At 45.3% G+C, this 17,990-nt stretch overlaps 1 protein-coding gene across 2 annotated transcripts in view; it reads right to left on the bottom strand.

Moving 5' to 3' along the window:
- Positions 1-252: 252 nt before the first annotated feature.
- Positions 253-17,990, bottom strand: part of LOC108232107 (voltage-dependent L-type calcium channel subunit beta-4) — a 22,514-nt gene continuing 4,776 nt past the window's right edge. Inside the window, exons 3-15 of one of the 2 annotated variants that reach the window (XM_025004500.2) lie at positions 11,366-11,485; positions 8,874-8,996; positions 8,665-8,780; positions 8,508-8,587; positions 8,395-8,414; positions 7,786-7,863; positions 7,597-7,655; positions 7,382-7,482; positions 7,142-7,293; positions 6,944-7,039; positions 5,463-5,633; positions 5,226-5,273; positions 1,986-2,092 (exon numbers count right to left, since the gene is read on the bottom strand). In XM_025004500.2, the coding sequence (XP_024860268.1) occupies positions 5,244-5,273; positions 5,463-5,633; positions 6,944-7,039; positions 7,142-7,293; positions 7,382-7,482; positions 7,597-7,655; positions 7,786-7,863; positions 8,395-8,414; positions 8,508-8,587; positions 8,665-8,780; positions 8,874-8,996; positions 11,366-11,485 (1,146 nt within the window). In that variant the 3' untranslated portion in view covers positions 1,986-2,092; positions 5,226-5,243. Of the gene's footprint in view, positions 2,093-5,225; positions 5,274-5,462; positions 5,634-6,943; positions 7,040-7,141; positions 7,294-7,381; positions 7,483-7,596; positions 7,656-7,785; positions 7,864-8,394; positions 8,415-8,507; positions 8,588-8,664; positions 8,781-8,873; positions 8,997-11,365; positions 11,486-17,990 lie in introns of both variants that reach the window. The other variant, XM_017409694.3, reaches the window with a different exon arrangement.

Genomic DNA, 17,990 nt, shown 5'->3' with positions numbered 1-17,990 from the left:
GGGGGGGGGGAAAGAAGAGAAGCAGCGATTTTTTGGGGGGATTGTTTTTAGCGGAGGGACTTAAAGGTGAGTCCGAGAAAAACAAATATGGTGGAAAAACCTCCTCCCTGCTGAGTGAGTAGCCCCGAAGACAAGACCACCACTACGAGACGACAGAATCGATGCATTACTCAAAATACTTAATCCAAAAATAAAGAAACGATCAGGTTTCATGCAACACTTGCATAGATTTTTTTATTTTTTATATATATATTTTTTTGAAATCATGCTGCTTTTTTAAACTTTTTTTTTTTTTTATAATAACTCATTAAATATACAGAACACTAGATAAATATATAATGTGACGCATGGAAGCATGTAAACGGGTAAGACGCTGACCCTGTGTCGGAGGAATGGACACGTCCAAAAAAAATAAGTAAAAAAAAGACTCGGCTCGTGGACCGGAGACGACGCGAGGACATGGAACGAGTCCCTCCGGGAGCCTCGGCGTGTCCGTGACGTACGTGTGTGTGTGTGGGACTCGACGCGCGCACACACACGGGACAATAAACCAAAAAGGTCAAAAAGGTGACGCGGTGTTTGACACAGAGGGTGCGATCTGTGCGGGGGGAGAGGGGGTCGTTGATGCTACAATCAGTAATGTGCTACAATCGAATCACGGGGCGTGGGGTGAAGGGGTGTGTGTGTGTGTGCCGGGCGCTGGAGGTGCAAAATGCATGCGAGCTTTACATTCTGTGAAGCCTCTGATTCGGAGGAGAGCTGCGGGCTGAGCAGCGTGTGCTTTGACGAATGTAAACCAGCGTTTTGGCCAGAAAACAAAACAAAAACAGACATCTGCTCCCTTAAAACGCTTCGAACATTCCCGTCCTCGGTTGTGGTTTACATTCTGTGTGCCCATTTTGCTTTTCGAGGTGTCAGAGGGTGATTGTGCAACAGTGAGCGAACCGGGTGGCCTCGCGATGACTGTGACCGCCCAGAAGGCTGCCGACCGTCGCTCAGGGAACACCTGGATGGTACAAACGTTTGTCCGTATCAACAAAAAAAAAAAAGAAAAGAAAGTAGCAATGAAACAAAACCAAGTGCCCGTTCAGTATATATACATTGTAATCAAATGCATTCCGGTTACCCATAAAACGGTTTTAACACAGAACATTCCTATGTTGGTTTATCTGTAAAGATCATTCACTTCCTGTTCTGCCGTTATGTGCAAATAGTCGTAAAACAATTACTCATGCAATCGTAAAGATAATTCAAAGTCTTAGGAATTTTAAGGCCAGTGTTATGAGACATCCTACAATAGAGAAACTTTAGGCGGAGCAGCTAAAGTCGGGCGCTCGCGTTCAGCTGGTAGCCTGAAACCTTTCTGTTGCGGAGGTGAGTTAGCCCTGTTGAACTGAATCTGAACGTCTCCGCCCCAGAGAGGCGGGCGAGCGAGCGAGCGGTAACTGGGTTACTGGTTAGCAGAACCAAGCATCGGATTCTGACTGACAGGAACGATTACAGCTGATTGTTTTGTTTTGTTTTGTTTTTTCTGGACAAGTTTTGCCACCTTTAAATAGTTTGCCGAGGACTGCGCGACAGTCAGGGGGCTCGGGGGGTGGGGACCTGGAGGCTGGGAGTGTGTGTGTGTGTGTGTGTGTGTGTGTGTGTGTGTGGGGGGGTCGTCTCAGTAGTTGTCTCGGGGCCAGGGCCGGCTGCGCTGCCGGTTGATCCTCTGGTTGTGGCCCTGCTGAGCTTCGCGCTGGAGCAGCCTGTCTTGTGACTCGTGCCCGTTGGCACTGTGGGCGCTGCCTGGATGCCCACGGTGGGAGGGGTACATGTCCCTGTATGTGTGGGCGTGGCAGGGGGAGGCGTACTCATCCTCCTCTTCCTCCTCCTCCTCCTCCTCCACATCCTCCTCCTCCTCCTCCACCCCCGTGTGTAAAGGGCTCCCCCTGCGGCCGCGGGACAGGGAGTCGCTGGCCTCGTCGGATGGCATGAGACTGTCCTGCTCCAGGGGGGAGTGGGCCTCCTCGCCAACCTCCTCCTCTTCCTCCTCCTCTTCATCACCCTCCAAGCCCACCGCCTCTCGGGGCTGCCCCTGGTTCTTGTTCTGGAGGATTTAATTTGTGAAAAGAAGAAAGAAAAGGAGACGGTTGAGACGAAGCTCTAAAGCACGTAGCGTTTTGAAAACAGAAAAAAGGGACAAAAAATGGAAACAGCATGTGAAAGGATAATATCTGATTCATGATTTTAGCCTGCGATCCCACTAATTGATGTAATCATTCAGACTACATGGGTCATGCTAACTTCACACTCTTCTTCATCTACAGTGTACAGAAACATAAACTGATCTGGGATCAGGTCGGCTGCTGAGTCCCACTAAAGGTCAGTGACCTCTCCGGTGCCTTTAGGGCACAACTGAACACGGATGTTTTGATAGTTTGCATAAAAAGTTCAGATGTTTCTGAGCTCCTGCTGTTTTGTACCAATCCCCCCCAAAAAGGCGAAGAAGAGCGCACCGTCCGTATGACTCACTCTGCCATCTTATTAGTGGGAAATACGGCAGGTAAAATGAACCAGGATACCGCTTGAAGCGACACTCACATGCCTCGTGGCGTGTTGAAAAAGTTGCTTTTTTTTGCTGCAGTTGTTCCTCCTCCCTACACTGGACTCATAATTCAAAAGATGGAGCTATAACTGTGGGAAAAGGCTCATTTAAAACCACATCTGAAGGCGAACACAAAAAAAAAGAAGCAGTTTCATGTTTGGGTGAAAAGTAAAAAATTTACAAATTAAAAAGATAAAAGAAAAGGAAACTATTGGGCCACAAACGCCCCGTCACGACACTGATCCCCCCCCCAAAAAAAACACATCTGTAGAGATGCTTTAACTGTTATAACTGGTCATAATGTTACGGCTAATTAAGGCATTAATAATTTATCACTTTAGATCATTCACTGTGATAACACCACTTTGCTTCAATTAGGCCTTTTTTTGTTGCTGACCTGAATTTACGTCCAGAAAATGATCGTATTTCTCTGTTTCCATCATTTCCCAGCTGTTTTCCTACAAACTGCTTCGTCGGGTCGGGTCACTCTCACCCTCCTCTTCACGCCAAATCCATTTTTACCTCCTCTACCGAATAACTGATGCTGTGAAACTCTTTACAACCCAGAGGAACAATTATAGCAATTAAGAACTGTTCAACCCGATAACCGCCTTAAAACGGACCTGGAGAAACAAACAGACCAGCTCTTAAATGACTGAAATGAAGACAAACACTGAAAGGATGGCTTGGAAAACAAAGCAGAATCTGTTTTTAGGACGTAGTGGGGAAAAAGAAATAATCAGAGCTTTCATCGAGGCCCTCTGGCCTAAAGGAGTTGATAAGTTCTGATTGTTCGGCTGAACATGAACACAACTCATGCAACCTGAAGGTTTCAACACAGATCAGTACTTGGTCATAATCAGTAGCGAGTCTAATAAAATGTGGCACTTCACTTCCATTATCGCCCGCCGCCAAAAGGCAGTGATAATGTTTCATCCTCTGTCCTGCGTATGTTTTATTTGTCTGTCAGCAGAATATCTCATGACCTAGAGGACAGATTTGAACAAAACTGTATGTAGAGCCCTGATAATAAATATCAGTTTTTTTTTCTTTTGGCCTCCTCAAATATATTCCGACCATAAATACACAAAATATGCAACCTGGGTTCAACAGTCTCACTCTCTGCTTTGGGTCAAGAATCAGGGAACGTAGCTGACACGTTCAAGCGGCGTCGTGCGGTCGACGACGTGCCTGGTCTTTGTTTTCCCGATGATTAACACGACGACAGACACAGAACACACCAGGAGCGGCCGAGGCGTCAGAACACAAGCCTTCCAGCAACAGGTGATGGAATCAGAGCCGTTTCACCGTACGGACGCCACAGTGCCGTCATGCAGCGGCGTAGAGACAGTCACGCTGTCGGTTAACTCTCTTTAAAGGGATAGTTCAGAACCTCTGAAGTAGGACTCTATGGAAACGTTATGAGCTATTACTATCTTACCTGTTGCAGATGGCTCTTTGAATGACCCCAGTTTGAAGGAATTGTTTATTTCTGGCTGGACTAATAGCTAGTCTAAGTGGTCTTAAAACAGCTTCAACTGCAGACATTTTATAGGATTACGTATTCGCAGATGCAGAGTTTCAATCTTATTCTGGCGTAATTTAGTATTATTTCTCAGCACAGCCTTGCAATTTACGAACCAGACGTACATTAAAGTTATTAAAATCCACCACCTCAGCTGTTTTACACAGCTTGAAAAGGTTATGTAGTGTTGAGAGGGTAGTGAATCTATTTTCTCCACCCCAGCGATGGGTGATCGAGCAATAAATTCAGCCCCACGTCCTGCATTAACGCCGTCCCGTGAAAACTTCTATCTTCTTCTCAGAGTTTCCACTAAAGCGCGCTGCTTAGCTGCGTCAGCTGGGTGAACTCTGCGCACTCAGGCGGTGCGAGTAGCTGCGGAGCTGCTCTGGTTTCCTGTTTCAAACAACTCTCACGCCGCGGACGTGTCGTCACATTACAGCACGACGTTTTGCAGCGGCGGCGTTAAGGTGCCGCTGACGCAAAACCAAAAAAACCCGCAATCATCGGCTCCCAACTATCTATAATCTATGTTAATAGTTCCCAACCCGACCCACTTGAAAAGATCTGGTCTATTCCTTTAAAGTCCTCGGACTTATCCAGGGTAAGACAGATGAATGAATGCTCTGATCAGATGCTCCCGAACACACCGGGACGTCATGGCGCCGATGCTTTGGTCTTGGCTCTTTGTGTCTATTTATGTTAAAGTCCTGATCTTTAGGCTTCTTGTAACCGTTTAAATTATGTGCCAGTGTGAGTGGGGTCAGCATTCACAAAGCATGCTTGGAAAAGGGTCAGCAGAAAACAAATATTTTTGTTAAGAGTTAAATAAAAGGCAGGGCTTCGCTGCTTTGCGATTGTTTTTCCCTAAAGGTTTGCGGAGCAGGGAATCACCCAAAAACCACCAATTCAAAAAGAAAAATGAAGGAGGCGGCACGATGCAATAAGAAAACAAACAAAAACACACATAACCTTCTACGTGGTGAGATCTGAGTGAATAAAACGTGGTTCATTCACTCTCTCAGTCGCTGTGCTCTGTTTGGGCGGGGTGGAGGGCGGAGGGCGGGGGGAGGGTGGGGTGCAAATACATATGATATAAACCCTACTACTCACCCCGCTTTTTGTAATCGCTCATTCAATTAATTCCTGCGTTTCAGAAAACTGCAAAAACGTTAAGCTCGGATGAGTGAGAGGACAGACAGCTGCGGACAAATCTGAGATGGGGACAGCATAGAAGACAGCAACAACACAGAACGTTTCAGAACGGGGCGACAGCGCCTCTCCCCCGGCCGGCGGCCAAGTCATGCCGCGTGGTCCCGCGCTTTCGCGACCGGGAGCGGCGCAACGCACCTGCAGGCTGGAGATGGCGGAGGGCGGGGTCATCAGACTCTGCTCCAGCAGGGGGTTGAGGGGAGTGTTTCCTGGCAGGTGGGTGGCGCGCCAGTAGACCTCCAGGTACTCGGCCAAATGCTCACAGGCGTCTTCGAGCTGGTTCTCATCTAAAATGACATCAAACATATCCTGCGGAGGAGGGGTGGGGGTGGTGGGTGGAGGGGGAGAACAAGGAAATTAGACGACGACCACAGTGAAATAAAGTAAATAATATACAACAGTAATAATAATATTCTTCTTACATAGGATCATATTTTTCTTTATCTTTGTATCTAAAGCAGTTGGTATTAAATATTGAGTCCATCACCTCTGGCGGCCATCTTGAATCAGGCTGACTCCAAATACTAATCAGCTGCAGATGTTCATCGAACAATTACTTTCTAAGAGTTTCATCAAAATTTGGCCAGTGGTTCGTGAGATATTTTGCTAACAGACAGACAATCAAACTGGTGCATACCACTAGCAAACAATGTAAGGGTAAGGACTGGTTTAAGGTACGAACAGGCAGACTACAGCTGTATCCTCAACTACTTCAACTAAAAAAAACCTGTTTTCTTTATTATGTTGAGGGAAGTGACAACACCCAGATGAAACATCTTGAATGTCTATATTTAAACATGTTTCACTAAAAAGGCTTCGTGTTTTAGTTGTTAGGTTAGTAGGATTAGTTTAACAGCTCAGTCAATAAGATTACAGCTTTAAAAAAAAGTAGAAATTTTACTTCAAATGGTGTTTAATTTTATCACGATTAATATCTGAGCTGACGTCTAAATGTTGCAGAGAGTCTGTTTGATAAACTGAGAGAAACTACGCTACAAACCACCTTATGTTGTAAAAGGAAGGAGGGAAAAATGATACCTGACACTATTTTTCTTTTTTTTACACAGACGTCCAATGCTCATAAATCAGCAAAGATTCTTAGCTGCAGTGAAATTTTAAAAACATGATATGATGTTTTGAAGATAAAAAAAAAGGCGTGTAACTTTTGCTCTCCAGTCTTTCAGCTCGTTGTTTGGCGTTTTAATGAACAAACTCCTTCTGCTCTAAATGAAAACCGAACTGCTGCCCAGCCCGGGTTACAGATGCAGATTTGGGGAAAGCCTACATTTAGAAAAAAGGCGTAATGCCTCGTTTACTTGTTTTGTGTCATAGCCGAGCATATTTCTGCTTTCTGCTTTACTTTAAGACTTTTAACAAACCAACACACACGATCTTCTGCACTTAAAGCTTCCTCAGACTTGCAGGGGTTGGGAACTTGTTAAAAGAGGGAGCATCATCGGTTGTAGCTGTGATTTAAAGATGACTAAATAGGTGCTGAAACTTGTTTTTCTGCGGTGATCATTTAAGCAGCAGCAGCGCGGTTCACGTGAGACGGACGCTTTCTGCCGCCGTATGAACTAATCCCCTTCAACCCAGCGAGCACGCGGCGAAGCACTCACAGGGGGGCACTGAGAGAGTTTGTCGGCGGCCATCATCTGCACATTCAGGTGTTTGCTCTGAGACTTTCCCCTGGATTTGATCAGCCTCTGCAGCACCTGAGAGAGAGGGAGAGGGAGAGAGGGAGGGAACAGCCGTGACACCAACGATCGAAGGGAGGACGGGGCTGTCTGAAGGCAACGACCGTCAGCATGATGTACCTTCGGCGAGGAAACTTTAACGTAGACGATGATGGGCGCGAGGGAGGTCTTGGCGAGCTGCGCGGGATGGTTGATGGTGTCCGCGTCCAGAACCACCAGCTGCAGGGTTTTGGCGAGCTCAAATATCCGCTCGATCTCGCTCTGAACCTCGGCTGCACAGGTAAAACACATTTTTGCAGGCTCGGACTGATTTCCTGTTTAGAGTGAAGGGCTGCGGGGGGGGGGGTTTCAGGCTCTTACCGAGGCTGGAGCGGGTGTTGGATCTCTCCATTATGGGCCTCTTGTTGAGGACAGACCTCTTGGCTAAGGACAGGTCGGCAGTTACTCGGGTGATTGAGATTCTGTGCGTAAAAATGGAAAAACAAACAAACACAAACCAGGTTTTTCTGACATTTATTTATTAAAAACCTGACTTTCAGCACCTTGGAGGTTTAAACATAAGAGCCTTCACTGACCTTCCCTCAAATCTGTGTTTCAAGAAGTCAAAAAGAGCTTTCTGCATCATGTCCGTCACCTGAACGGGAAAATAAAAAATGCTGGCATGAAACAAACACGAGCCATGATCACGCTTCACGTATTTACAGCGAACGTAGCAGTTTCAGTGGAAAAAGTGGTGCTCAGAGGTGAAATGAGGAGACGCCGACCTCGTAGCCCTTCAGCGATGGTCCCACGAGGACCACCGGCCTCATAGAGGGCACCACGTCATAGGGAGGGACATGTTCCTGCCGCAGATAAGGTAAGGACGAAGGGAAACGCACCAGGAGGAGAGGGAACAGGGGTGACACGTCATAGATGGCTTGGAGGTATTTGTTCATACAAAGAAAATTATTATTTTTTCCACTTACACTCAAGGCTAAGAATGATGGGAAACCAGCACAAACAAAAATACTCACGTTTCAGAGAGTTTCCCAGTTTTATACAAAAAATAACATTTATTTAGTAACTATTTAGTGTATCAGTTACCTGAAAAAGTTATATTTTTACCAAATGAAAATGATTTAATCAAATACACCGCTAAACCTCAAGCCTTAACAGTTAGCTGTAACATTATAAACCTATTTTTTTAACTAAACTTTGAACATGTACAGTCATATTTGAATTCTATATATGTAAAAGATGTTTTAAAATATTTTTTTGGGCAATTTGGTGAATAAAGTGTTTTTCAGTGATGTTCAGAGTCTATAAAACTCTTAATAATGTTGCTTAAAATAAAACTATATATAACATTAACATCCATTTCAGCCCAAACGTACCTGTTTTTGCTTCTGTTTAGCTTGTGAAAACAAAAACAAGACAGTCAAACAACAGGTAAGAGAGAGAAGGGGTTGGAGAAATGCCCCCCCGGAGGCCGGTCTGTAGTACTTACATTCACCTGCAGATGGCGGTGTGGTCCTCCAGCTCCCGGTCACCATGTCACCCAAACTCGAGGAATTGCCTCCTGTTTTCCTGCAACAGCGGCAACACATCGACTTATCACCCTGATCCAGCGACAGTCTTACAGCCCGCGTGTGTGACGACCTGACCTCTGTTTCTGCTCCTGTTTGAGTCTCATTGCTTCCAGTCGCAGAGGGCTGGGGATGAAGGCGATGTCCGCTCCCTCCTTCACTAACCGCCCGATCCACCAGTCATTGTTGTACTTCTGTGAAAGTCGGCAGCACAGCACTGTGTCACATGTGTTTATTAATGCAATGGAGGGAGGGTTCGTCGTCACTGAGGGAAAGAAACGGCTCACTTCTTTGATGTGCAGGAAGTCTTTGGCATCGAAGTTGACCGCAGCTCCTTGGACAGGACAGTCCTCATCCAGAGCGCCACAGTAGCTCACATTTGTCTTTACTGCAAAGGCTACAGGTTTGGACTGTGGAAACGAAAAAAACCACAAAACAGACAAGAATGCTTCTAGTTTAATCTAGTTTTGGATGCAACAAGACTGCAATTCACCAGAGTCTGTGTTAACATTCTTGGTCCAGCTACATCTGTTAAAACTTGTGTTACCTCCTAGACTCCAAGGCTTATTAGAGTTAATGCTGCTTTTTAAAATCCTAAACGCCAATCTGTGACGAGGAGCAGATTGAACACACCGATGCAGCTGACGACTGTTGAATGTTACCAGGAACACCGCGGCATGCGGCGTCACTGGAAGTGCTTTAATTCTTCCTTTTCGCTACGGCGAGCAAACTCGTATGAAAGATTTGACGCCCTTCCTGACGTAACCTGGGCTCAAACCTCAAGATCACAAGAGCACCGAGGTACCAGAGCCCCTGTTGGGAGAGCTTTAAAACATCTCGGACGAGCTGTAACAACGCAGATCGACTTTAAATGCTAAACTCAACATTCGTTCTTTCTCTCCAGCAGAGCAACGGATCACCAGATAGTATCTTTCTGCCATTGTCTAGAGGTCCTATATCTCCAGATATTTCTCAAATCTTTCCTTGTCCATTTTTATGCCTCTGACACAACTAAACAAGAGACAAAGAACTGTCAGATAAAGCTTGGACGACAAGCGGCTACAGGAACCCGGATGTCCAAACTGGGAGTGAGTACGTTAAATGTTTTGGTGTTTTTTTTGTTCCAAGCTGAACAGTTTTGCCTGGAACAAAAGGCAAAACTGCAGCACAGAGCGTCAGTCAGTCAGTTCTACAGATGTTTGTAGACAAATATTTTCTTCTCCGTTTATAAAAACAGAAAAGCTTCAGCACAAACGATACCAGCAAACTAGCTATGCTGTGCCACCAGGTGGTGAGATCGTCCACGTTTACGACACGTCAACACACAGAGAAAGAGCATTTTTAGCTTGGTAGCTATTGTAGCTCTTTTTTTCTTTGACGCCGTTTACAATTTCCTTTAGATTATGAACCATTTCAGCTTAAAGTTATGGTTCCATAGTGACAGGATCGGGATAAAGTAAAACAGACATAAAAGGTTGGTAGAAACAAACAGAAAAAATTAACTGATCTGATTTCTAGGGCACAAAGGAATAGTGGGCTCGTGCTACAGCTTTGTTTCTATTTATTTGCAGCCTATGGTCCACGTATACTCGTAAAACTGAGCTTGAAAAAAATCTCTACACTGTAAAACATTGGTGGAGATTTCCAGTCATCCAGGTCCTGACAATCCTAAGTGGTTCAGTATTAGACAACCGGACTTCTCTTGACTCCTGAAGACGTTTCACCTCTCATCCCAAAGGCCTCTCCAGGTCTGATCGTGGGCTGGGAGTTCCGGGTTTAAGTCTGGACCTCCCAACACACAAGCAGAACTGAAGCAGCCCTTCGGATGAGAGGGGAAACGTTTTCAAGTATGAAGAGGAACAAGTCCAGTTTTTTCCACTTCAGTAATCAGTTCATTTAACCCCACTAGAATGATGCTATTTAATTTGTCATTTCAATAATTCAACTCAAAGCTGAATGGCAGCGTTATAAAGACAAATATATTTATGATTATGAAATCTTGTTTTAGTCCTTTTTTCCTCTGTAAACATGACAAAAGAATAACAGGATATACGGGGGCTGGTTCATCTCAGTCTAAGCTAAAAATGGCTCTAAACTGTCTTTAGCTTTCTCCGCTTGGCATGAAGTTCCGAACGTTACAGAGACGCAAATAATTCAAAGTTAAATATTTCTTATAGAACAGATGCTTGTAGTTTTGTTGTAAATGAGGTTTGCTGCAGTAGTGAATTGAAAGTAGCACAGTTAATTAAACCAGGTTTGCAGCTGAACTTTAGAAGTGGTCAGCAGTGACGACCCCTTCCTTTTGTCCAAACTGTTCCAGGTATGGTGGGAGGGGCTTTTATCAGGGGCTACCTGGGAGCACCTGGGCCCAGTGTTCATGTCTCCTGGTTCTGGCTTTAGCTTGTTGTCTCTCCCTCTGTCAGCCTTGTTGCTGTTTATGATTTTGGTTGCACAAAACATCATCATCATCACCACGAATAACCAGAGGTTCACACAAAATTATATTTAGCTTCTTTGGGTATGTTTATGTTGCCTAACTTTCAGTTATTTTATAAAAAAATGTTTTTGGCTGCTATAATCAGTGTGTCACTTTTTGGCATTACCTTATGAGAAAGGTGGTGACAGCTTTCCAGGTAAAAACAAATAAAAATAAACTAATAAATGCTGTGAGCAATCCTGCTCATCAAAGTGCATCTAAAGCAGTAAAATAAGACTTTAATCATAACTGGGCACAGGAAAGTGTTGCGTCTGAAGCTGCGTACATCCCCGTGTGGCGTACCTTAGCTCTGTCGAGCTGCTGTTGTGCTTGGCGTTCGGCTTCACGCCGATACGCCTCGCGGTCCTCCTCGGCTGACAGGTCTGAATCCGACGGTCTACTGGTATACGAATCAGCCGACCCCTGTCAGGAGAGAGTCGCATCCAAATCAGGGACACGAGAATTCATTTTCACTTCACTCTCATTTGTAGGAGCCCAAAAACCCGGAGCTGCTGCCTCCTGTTAGTTCATCTGTTTTGCTCTTCTGCAGTGTGTTTGCATGCAGGTGTGCATGCAAATATGTGTGTGTGCGTTCATGACGAGACTCGTGTGTGAGCCTGTGAGGATCTAAAAAACAATGCATTGCTCTCCCACACCAGCTATCTTCTGACAGACCAAATATAGCACAAAGGAAGCAACTGCTTCCTCTTCTCTCCTGCTTGGCCCCAATCCATTCCAGCATCCCCCACAGTGCAGCACATATACATCCTTTATCCCCCTGTTTACTCTCCAAGGACAACTTCTCATTAGAAGAATATATGCTGGTTATCATTTTTCAATGGGAGCACTTTAAGGACACATGCCGGGGAGGGTGAGCACATTAAGCTGAAAGCGGCAGATAACGCAGACACAAACATTTCCCTCAAAATGAACCGCCGCTTTTCATTCACAACGTGTGACCTGCAATTATTTTCCTAAAATGCACGTATCATGGGCCGTGGAGCCAAGATGAATAATCAATCGCAATTAATTAACGGACAACTGTCCGAGGCGTTAACTCGGCTTGAGGAAGCAAAGATGCAAAATATAAACTGCTGCCAGCATTTCAAAAGAGAAGCTTTCCACGCTCCGAGAGCAAAATAAATCCATCTGAGTTGAGAGCTGTATGTGTGTGTGTGAAAAACACTCCGGAAAATTAAAAGTTAAACTAATCAATAACCGACGTACTTGTAGCAGCTGCAGCCTGTATTTGATTTACTGCCAATGTTGATTTCCATGGAGAGGAGGGGGAGAAAAACAAAAAGAACCAACATAAAATGGAGAAAACCATGAACTTGTTGTCGAGGCAGTTTCAGCTCTGCGCGAGTTCTTCTATATTTGGAGCCAGCTCGGCTTCGCTGAAGGAGCTCAGTCCTGAATCTGTCAGTGAGCCGAACCGCTGCAGCAAAAAACGAAAACCAAAAAAAAAAAAAATCAGACGAGAAATAAAGAAAGCATGTCATCGTAAAAAGGGAAAAGGGCGTGATGGAAATGCTCGGATAATCTCACATGTAACTGTAGTTAATTTACAAAACAAATCAACCATATCCCTGTACAAAAAAAAACAAAAAACAAAACAGTGAATAATGTTATTTTCACCGGTTTTCTCCTCCTACAGAGACCAGCAGCTGAGTCCCGGTCATCCATCTTGTCAACATATACAAACAGATCCTCGAGAGGACCAATTAGCAACAACGCAACGAAACAAAGTCCAGGCACAACAAAGATGTGCCCAAACAAACACGAACACACACACAAAAAAAAGAAACCCACAGCCTGCATGGTTGCTTTCTCTGCCGGTCAGAATGCACACATCTCATCCAGAATTAATGGTTACTGACAGCATCGCTGCAAGCCAACACCTCTCCTCCTCTTATTTATTTATTTTTTCTCTATGTCAGACAACTAAATCTGATTCCTACCATTCCCAAGCTCTGCAAGGCAACACTGCACCAGCGGCAGAGCAGCGCTGACAGGAGAGAGGAGGCTGAGGAAGAAGAACGGGTGGGAAAAAGAAGGAGAGGACGACAGATAAGAGAGGACAGGGACGTTTCTGAGAAACTGATGAACGGCTTGACGGGATGATAAACCCCGATAAGCTCAAAGAGCACAAAATTAAGCGGGTAGGACCGAGAACATGACGCCATCAAACAGCAGAGAGAGGTGCACACCTGGCTGAAGAGGAGGACGGCGACAGAGCCTGATACAGAGTGGAGCAGAGTCCCTGTTCTCTTTTTTGGGAATGCTCACAAACAGCCAGAGAAGCAGAATAAAGATGGTGTGTGTGGTGGGGTGGAAGGCAGATGATGCTGGAAAACAGGGAGCGAAACACTCTGTGTTTGAACATGACACCGTGAAGCACTCCTCCATGCTGCTCTCCAGCCAGGCCACCTGTTCGAGACGCCAAGAGACCCTGTGTTATCAACACTAACGAGACCCAAAGCAGGGGGTTATCTAAGAGAAGCCGAACTGCACTGCAGAGTACAACAGTGGGAGCAAATCTTCTCTCTTTCTTTCTTTTTATTTTAACACTTGTTAAACAGTCTTGTTTTCCCTCCTATAACGTCCCCGTCTGCAGGCTAAATTTAACTGTTCCTTCCTACTCCGCTTCTGTGATTATTCTTCACACACTGCAACATGGATGGCCTCGTCTCCTCGGGGAGGAGGGGGCAGCCAGGGGAGAAGTGTGTCATCCAGCTAGTTGAGTCCCGAGAGGACCGAGTCACCCAACAGGCAAAGGGGGCTTAACAACAAAGAAAATCAAATTAATTCAATTACCCTTTTACAGATAATTTATTAATATGACACAATGCAGTCGCAACAAAACACGCCAAATAAGTCAGGTTGTAAAGCTACTGAAGTGTTTATGAAGATCAGTGATAATGTGATGTCTTTGCTGTGTAATTGAAGCAGAAAGATCAACTTTTTTTAGGAAAATGAAGTCTCCTGCCGTTAGGTGTCTGAACAGGCAGCATTCGGTCATTTAATGACATTATTTGCATATCATAACAACGCAGCAGCTTGGCAAATAAAACCAAAACAAAGGGCTGAAAAAGCCCTGAAACATCACCGAGAGGGCCTCCTTTATTTTTTATATCTATAATATATTGATAGCATTTTATAAAATAAAAGACTATCGAAACAAAAACACTGATTTCAGCTGCCTTATAATAAGCTATATCATATGTACAAACATTTCTCAAATTTGTGGTTATTTAAGACAACTTCAGCTTGTTTTCAATCAACCCACCTGCAGCTCATTTACTTCCTTTAGTAATTATACTTCCTGGGTTTCCTTCGTTCATAGCCAGTTTGCTCGTGTCAGGTTTGTGTTAGTTCTTCTTCAAAAAACAAACATTTAAAGCTTCTGATCTCTGATTATGGATTGGTACTTTAAACCAGAGGTCCCCAACCCCCGGGCTGCGGACCGATACCGGTCTGTGGGTCATTTGGTACCGGGCCGCACAGAAAGAATAATTAACTTACAGTATTTCTGTTTTTTTTTAATTTTCAGAGTCTCAACAACATTTATTTTGAAAACTGACCGGATTCTCTCCACTACATCCGTCTAAGACTCACTCTTGATGCGTGTCAGAACGCTTATCTAGGTCATGTGATCCATTACTGCTAAAAACAAACCCACAAGCAGCTAAATGAGTAAAAAACAAACGTCTCTGGAAGCCCTAGATGGGACCGTCTTGTTACTGAGAAACAGGCTCAGGGCTCCACTGAATCAGCGTTATGGTGAGTTGGATTCTTTGTGCGGTTTATATTTGTGGTGTCTCTTATTTTAAAGGGCGTGTTTAAACACAGAGAACATAAGGAGGAGAGGGTGTTATTCATGTTGATAACAAAACACCTGGATGCAGCTAACAAAGCTGCGAGGACACGATGGATTTACGTTTATTATGTTTTTAAAAAATACCCGTTTTCATGCCGGTTGTATCTTTTTTTTTGTTGTTGTATTTATCCGCCACACCTTTAAAGGCTGGTCCGTGAAAATACTGTCTGATAATGAACCAGTCTGGGGAGCTAAAAAGGTTGGGGACTGCTGGTTTAAACTGCACCCGTCAGGTTTAACGCTCACTGTACGCATGAGTTTTAATGGCAAAACGACTTTTTAGGCTCCATTAGAGACAGTAGAGCGAATAAACTGCCTGAAGTGTGGCAGTGTTAGTTCAGGGAATGTAAACATGCAGAAAAGTCATCATGGAAATGTTAATACACAACCACCGCACGCATGGCAAGTACTGCACGTGTACACGGCCTCTGTTATTTTCCCCAAGAATGACTGAATGAAAACTGCATCGCTGAATTTCGCAGGTGATGTGGGACTCATTGAGCCAGGGCCTCCGACAGGCGCTGGAGCGGTTGGCAGCTGAGCGTGAAGCAAAAACTACAAAAAGAAAGAAGAAAAAAAAAGGAAAAAGGAACACCTCCAAGCCTGAGGCCACAGTCCTAAACACTAAACCAGAAAAGGGTGGACTGACAATCTCCGGTTTGGGAATGAGCTCCAACATCAAGTGGAGGAGTTTATCTCGCGCTCTTGTTCATGAGAGGTGGCAGAGCGGAGCAGGAAACCGACAGGTGGGATGGCGTGTCGGCTGTAACACGGATGCGCCACTGGTCTTTGTTGGGGGAAAACGTGAGCTGAGCCGAAAGGCAAAGCTGTCAATTTATCAATCGACCTCCGTTCCAACCCTCGGCGGTGATCGTGAGCTGTAGGTAATGACGAAAAGGATGAGACTAAATAAAACAGGCAGAAATGAGTTTCCCTTGCGGAGTGGCGGGACTCACCCTCACAGACAGGGGGAGGAACATGGCTGTTTGGGAGGAGTCAGAGTTGAGTCGCTGCTCCTCTGCGTCAAAAGAAGCCGGTGGAGGTGGTTCAGGCATCTTCTGAGGGACATTTTCTACCAGGAGGAGGCCTAGGGGCAGACCCAGGACTCACTTGAGGGATTATGGTCTTGCTCACACAGAAACACAAGTTTTTCCATAAATATCTTTTTTTGTTTTTTTATTTCTAAAAATATTCTCATAAACACAGCACTGTTTCAAGAAACGTATTCATCCAAATGGAAACACTGCAAATGACCCAAAGGGCTACAGTAACTATGCTGGGCCCGCATGCAGCGCTGTTACGCTGCCCCCCAAAAAAAAACAGGCGTGGAGCAGTCGCATAAAGCGTCCACACTTGGTGCCAAATGTAAACACAGAAGAAGAGGATGCCCTCAGGTTACAGGGTGTCATTGTTTTGAAAAGGTTGTGGTGTGGGAGAGGGAGAACTGGGGATCTCTGAAACCCAGTCCTGAAGAACGACCATCGCAGTCACTGACATCTGAAGAGGGCTTTTGTGTACGTTTCTACCTCTGCCTGTGTGTATGTGTGTCAGTCAGTCTGTTAGCAAAATACAGTGTCTCATGAACCAGAGGGTGGATTTTAATGAAACTCTCAGAAAGGAACTGTTGATGTACATCCACGACTGATTAAAGAATATCTTTACAGTCAACCTGATTCAAGATGGCTGCCACAGTTACTAACCTTAGCAAACAAATTGATCATTTGGTTTTTGTTGCAACCTCTCAAAAGACTGCTTCATATTCGTTTTGTTAGTAATGTTAATGTTTACTGAACTACATGTTAGCATGTTCCAGTGACTGATGGAGCTGTCTTTAGCTGCTCTTAGGTCATAAATACTAAACCAAAAGTCTGAGGCAGTCCGTCTGTGTTTATAAAAGTCTGTAAGAGTTCACAACAATCCATTCGATAGTTGCTGAAAAGCAACAGTCTAGCTTTCATTTTCAAAAGGCACACAGCCAACAGGCAACGGACTTCTACAAAAGCAAAAAGATCTACTTATGTTTGTTGACTTATTTCATACACAAAGAGCACTAACGCAACATGCTTAAACCTTTCTCTTTGTTTGCAGGCAGCAGCAACACTAACCCAGTGAGTTATCCAGAAGGCTGAAAGGCCTTTTCCTTAGAGCAACACCCTAAAAGCAAGGCAACACATCCACTGAGCGGTGATACTTCCAGAAAGTTTGTCCTAAAAGGGCTGTCATTTCGTGCCCTGTTCTCTGACACGCAACACCGAGCGGTTATCAGCGTTGAGATAAGCCCCACGGCGGGTCGAGTCGATCCCGTAGCCCTGTGAAGAGCGCACGCAGGCTGACGGCCATCAAGAAGTCAAAAACAGGAGCAGGGACGAGCGAAAAAAAAAAGCCCTGCTGGAGAGAGGAGGCCAGGTGGAGGAAGACAGAGAGCTGGGAGATGAAGAACCTGCGATCTGATGTAGGAAACACGGGGAGGGGAGTGGAAGCTGCATCTCTGTCAGAAATACTTACTCAGTTAAAGGTGGTGCTGCTGCTGCCGATCCGCCCTCCTCCATAAACTACATGCCGCTCGCAGACAGACTGCACTAACGAGGGACAACCTGCACCGGAGCAGTTGCCGGCAACACCTTCTTTTCTACTCTTACCCCACAGCATCGCATCACAACCCCACGACCAACCTTGCATTTGCGTCACTTGCTTAAAAAAAAAACACCCCACCTCTTTCAATTGACATCACTCTCACCTATTATTCCTCAAGCCCGGCTCAATATGCAGCGGCGGCAGCGGCAGCAGATGAAGCCGCTGTTATTACCAAGCGCTCCCTCAAGCTTTCCTCCCGCCGCTCCGAGAGCCTCGTGTCCTACATACAACACATGCATCCATACTGTATCCTGCTGCAGGAATGAGTCATACTCCACTGCTCCTCCATAGCTGCACCCCACCCCTTATCACAGGCGAGAAACTATCTCCTCCTACCCCCCCCCCTCCGTTTGTGAAATTTTACTCCCTCGGCGCCAAACACTTTGTCACAACACCAGCGGGGGCACGGGGGGG

The sequence above is a fragment of the Kryptolebias marmoratus genome, linkage group LG8 (assembly GCF_001649575.2).
Source record: "Kryptolebias marmoratus isolate JLee-2015 linkage group LG8, ASM164957v2, whole genome shotgun sequence".
Classification (NCBI taxonomy): Eukaryota; Metazoa; Chordata; class Actinopteri; order Cyprinodontiformes; family Rivulidae; genus Kryptolebias; species Kryptolebias marmoratus.
Note: the sequence above shows the minus strand (reverse complement) of the source record. Positions and strands in the feature narration are given on the sequence as shown.